Source organism: Episyrphus balteatus, chromosome 1 (assembly GCF_945859705.1).
Source record: "Episyrphus balteatus chromosome 1, idEpiBalt1.1, whole genome shotgun sequence".
NCBI lineage: Eukaryota > Metazoa > Arthropoda > Insecta > Diptera > Syrphidae > Episyrphus > Episyrphus balteatus.
The window spans coordinates 15,036,915-15,040,807 of NC_079134.1; the positions used below are offsets into that span (position 1 = coordinate 15,036,915).

The following is a 3,893-nucleotide window of genomic DNA, read 5'->3' on the forward strand; positions in this document are numbered from 1 at the left end:
ATAAATTAATCGTAAAAAAAGTAAATTTCTGTGTTGGTAAGGAGATAAGTTATACAATTTTACATTATTGTGTGTTAAAATTTAATGTTTTCTAAAGGTTAAACTCTTATCTAATTGAATCTGTAAAAAATAAGTGCAACTAAGTGCAACTTCGACACATTTGCCCTTCTTAAAGGTTTTAGGTTTTGAAAAATGGTTACCTTGTATTCAGCATCCATATTTTAAGTTTTTTTAAAGATTCAACTTTTTGAATTACAGAACCTGAATCCTTATGATTTTTCCTAAATTTTAAGACCTTTATCTTGGCGATACCATTAATAGAACTCCATTTATAAGAATTCTAACAAACCATTGGGATCCATTCTTGACACTTTTTTGTTTGATCAAACAGTGGTTTAGGAAGAAAAATGTTTTCATTGAAATCAACACTTAAAACACTTTATTCCAGTACTAAATACAACCTTTTACCTTGTTGATGAAGATAAACCGGAAAAATAATTTTGTCCGCGTAAAATTTGTAGATACACCTATGCGCGTAGTTTGGCAAAGATAAAGCCAGTTAAAGGAGAAGAGGGCTAAAATCATAAAAACCGTCATAACTCGAAAAAGGGACGAAAACGAAAAAATTGCCACTTAAGTTTTTCGACTTGAAATGACGTCAGGTATCCATGGTTTTCGTTTGGGGCGGTGACTGTGGGACACCCTGTATAAACTATGAAAAAAACATAAAACCTAGTTTTGATCCATGGAGGTCGTTTTTTTTTGGGATTTTTCGTAATTAACTGCATTTAATGGAAAACCTTAAGCATTGGTTATAAACAAGTTAACAAATTCGTAGAACCCTAAAGTAAGCCTACCAGGGTTTGAACCATAAGCTTTTGGTACACCCTGTATAGTGTATATGAACCTCCACCCCAATATTGTTTTACGTCTCCGTTAACTCGAATAATAGATCTAAAACTTGTTTTAAATCCTTTGTATCAAAAATTAATCTCCATACTCGATAATAAAAACTCTTTTCGCAAACACAGCCTTTATAAGTCGCACGCATAGTTTGTTATTTCATCCATCCATTGATTTAAATTTATTCTTCACACTCAGAATTGTTATGAATGAAAACTTTTGAAAAACATGCAATTCCCTTGATATTGTATTTTATTCCTTATATAATTATATGCAACAGTAAAGAACTAAAAGTACAGGAAGTAGGTTTAACTTTAAAGTTTAGTCGCATAAGAACTATTATAGCTAACAAAGGTAACAGTCTTAGGTGACTTGAATTCTCAAGTTCAATGTCAAACGTAAAATGGGTTGGTTATTTTCCTTTAAAATCATATAGTCATACTATTATAACAAAGGCAGTTTCTTCAGATGTTACGACGTTGAATAAATCTTATGCACTTCTTCAGCAAACTACGTCATAGTCGTGATGCTGATGCTAAAGGCACAGTAGCCTTTTCTTTGGCAATCAACTTGAAAATTTGTTTAAAGAATCCTTCTTTCACTTCCCTCCGCTCTCTTATCTTTTTTGTCACGTGCAATAATTTTCAACGTTAAATTGTTGCATGTCGCGTCGACAGATAAATAAATGATTGTGGCGGAAATCGAAGGGAAAACGTTGGAAGAAATGCTTTCAGCTTCAACGTGTATTAACCGACGACACGACGAGCCAGAGAGCCAGTTTATTACTTTGGCTATGACAATCGAAGCGATTACATTGGAATTCGTTTGTGGTTTTGACATTATGCCCATAATGTCTCGTGTAAGCAACCTACACTATTGCAATCAATGTGTTGACAAAAAAAAAAGAGATTTACAAAAGAAAACAAATGCGATTATAAGGAATTATTATTTTCTTGTGTAATTTATATTTATTGTCTCCTTGAAGCACGTTCAAATCCCACTATGTTCGCGAATCCAATCTCTTGCGGCTGCAACTTTTGAATAAACTCCTGGATAATCAGGTCGAGCACAGCCATAGCCCCATGAAACAACCCCAACTAAGGTGCCTCCTTGGTTGACAAGAGGTCCTCCTGAATCGCCTTGACATGCATCCTTGCCGCCTTCAATGAAGCCTGCACACAACATTCGGTCAGTTACACCACCGAACTTTTTGTATTTCTCTGAACACAATTCATGATTGAAGATTGGCACTTCAGCTTCACGCAAGGAAGTTCGGGACTCGTTTTCATTTTGAGTGTTTCCCCAGCCACTGACACGACACATGTCACCATCCATGAATGCTTCTTCGGTTTCGGGAAGACTCACAGCTTTCATTGTTTCATCAAACTCGATTTCTTCGGAGAGTTCAAGAAGTGAAAAGTCGTAATCTACCGAGGAGTAGTTAAATTTCTCATGCTGAACAAGTTTCATTACGGTCAATATTTTGCCACCTTTGTTAGTTTCTGATGAACCCAGGCGTATTTTGAAACGTTCTGCAGTCTTTCCACTGGAATATATAAAAGAGAAAGAAGGTTTGATTAGCTTAGTTTTTTAAAGAAATGAAGGGTGTTAACTTACGCTGTACAATGGGCTGCTGTTAAAACCCATTTCGGTGATATTATCGACCCACCACAAATATGTGAGGAAGTCTGTAAGGACACTTGATGAGGAGCGTCAGTTATTTTAATTTCATATCCGCCAACAATTCTACCATCTAATTTCGGTTTGTCTGATTTAAAGGACGATTGAAGACAAGCCCCTTCTACAGCTACCGTAATTGCTGCTAGCGTCAGTGTAACTATTCCCAACCACATTGTCAATGTAAAAACTTCTTTCTTAACTGAGGAAGCTACATTCGGTTTTATATACAAATTTGGAGTAGAATGATAAGCGAACAGAATATAGGAAGGTGTGATAATCCACGGAAACTTATCAGTAACCTTAGCGCTAACATATGGGAAGCCACACACACACCCAGTCAGTCAAATTGAGCTCATTTTTAACACTTGACTTAGTTTAATTGAAACTGAAAGTGAAAACTAGGTTGCCTACTCATCTTATAGCTTCAGTTTATCTAATTGGAATTAACAAGATATTACGCAGTAGGTTATTCAAGAAGTTTTGGATCCCACTTTTAATAAGTAGAATAAGATTTTATTCTTTATCCAGTTTGATATCCGGTGGAAAACTGTTCAAAATATATCAGATAACTCAAATATATGTATGTAAAGTTTTTGTTATTCGAGATTTGAAGAGATAGAATTTCTGGAGGGAATAAAACTTTTAAGAATCAAGCAAAGATACTGATATGTCTATATAAACTTTCATTTTATGTGTTGTAGGAAAGAATGAAAGAAAATTACTTGAAAAAAACGAACAGAAAACGTCCTAGTTAAAATGTTACACATACACCAAAGTGACCGCATAAGCATAAATTTAAAAAATTGAAGATGTTGACCATTATTGGGCATTGAATTAGCGTCAAATTATATTGTGTGGTTGTTTTTTTTTACCGACTTCCAAAAATTAGGAGGTATTCAATTCGTTTGTATTTTTTTTTTTTTTGTGTTTGTTACCTCATAACTTTTGACTGAGTGAACCAATTTTGATAATTCTTTTTTTTGTATTGGATAGCTGGTGTGTTTGTTAAGGGTTGGTTAATATATATGAGACACATATGGTTAATAAATATGAGCTCATAATAGCTCACAAAAATTTTTTTTATGTTTACTTGGAGAAAAAGTTTAATTTGTTATAACAATGGAATCTCCAAAATTATTAAATTACCCAATGACTAAAGGTAAGAAAGAAACAAAAAATCTAGCAATCTTAAAATATTTAAAAGAAAGGGTGGACTTTGGACTGTTAATAATGAACCGATTTTCATAAAATAAAAGACTTCGTTTCATCAAAATCTAGGACTTAAACTTTTTTGTATCTTTTTTCTTTAT

The 3,893-nt window shown here is 33.8% G+C and overlaps 1 protein-coding gene across 1 annotated transcript; it reads right to left on the reverse strand.

Annotated features, from left to right (window-relative positions):
- Positions 1-1,866: 1,866 nt before the first annotated feature.
- Positions 1,867-3,008, reverse strand: LOC129906722 (trypsin-1). Its single transcript, XM_055982616.1, has 2 exons — positions 2,521-3,008; positions 1,867-2,449 (listed from the first exon to the last, which is right to left on the reverse strand). The coding sequence occupies exons 1-2, from the start codon at positions 2,754-2,756 to the stop codon at positions 1,894-1,896; spliced, it is 792 nt and encodes a 263-aa protein (XP_055838591.1). The 5' UTR covers positions 2,757-3,008; the 3' UTR covers positions 1,867-1,893.
- Positions 3,009-3,893: the final 885 nt, after the last annotated feature.

What these genes read in the sequence shown, in the direction of transcription:
- LOC129906722 (XM_055982616.1), bottom strand. Translation starts at nt 2,756, where the DNA reads ATGTGGTTGGGAATAGTTACACTGACGCTAGCAGCAATTACGGTAGCT. An exon ending in ACAGCAGCCCATTGTACAGC is followed by an intron (nt 2,450 to 2,520) that starts GTAAGTTAACAC and finishes TATATATTCCAG; the next exon opens with TGGAAAGACTGCAGAACGTT.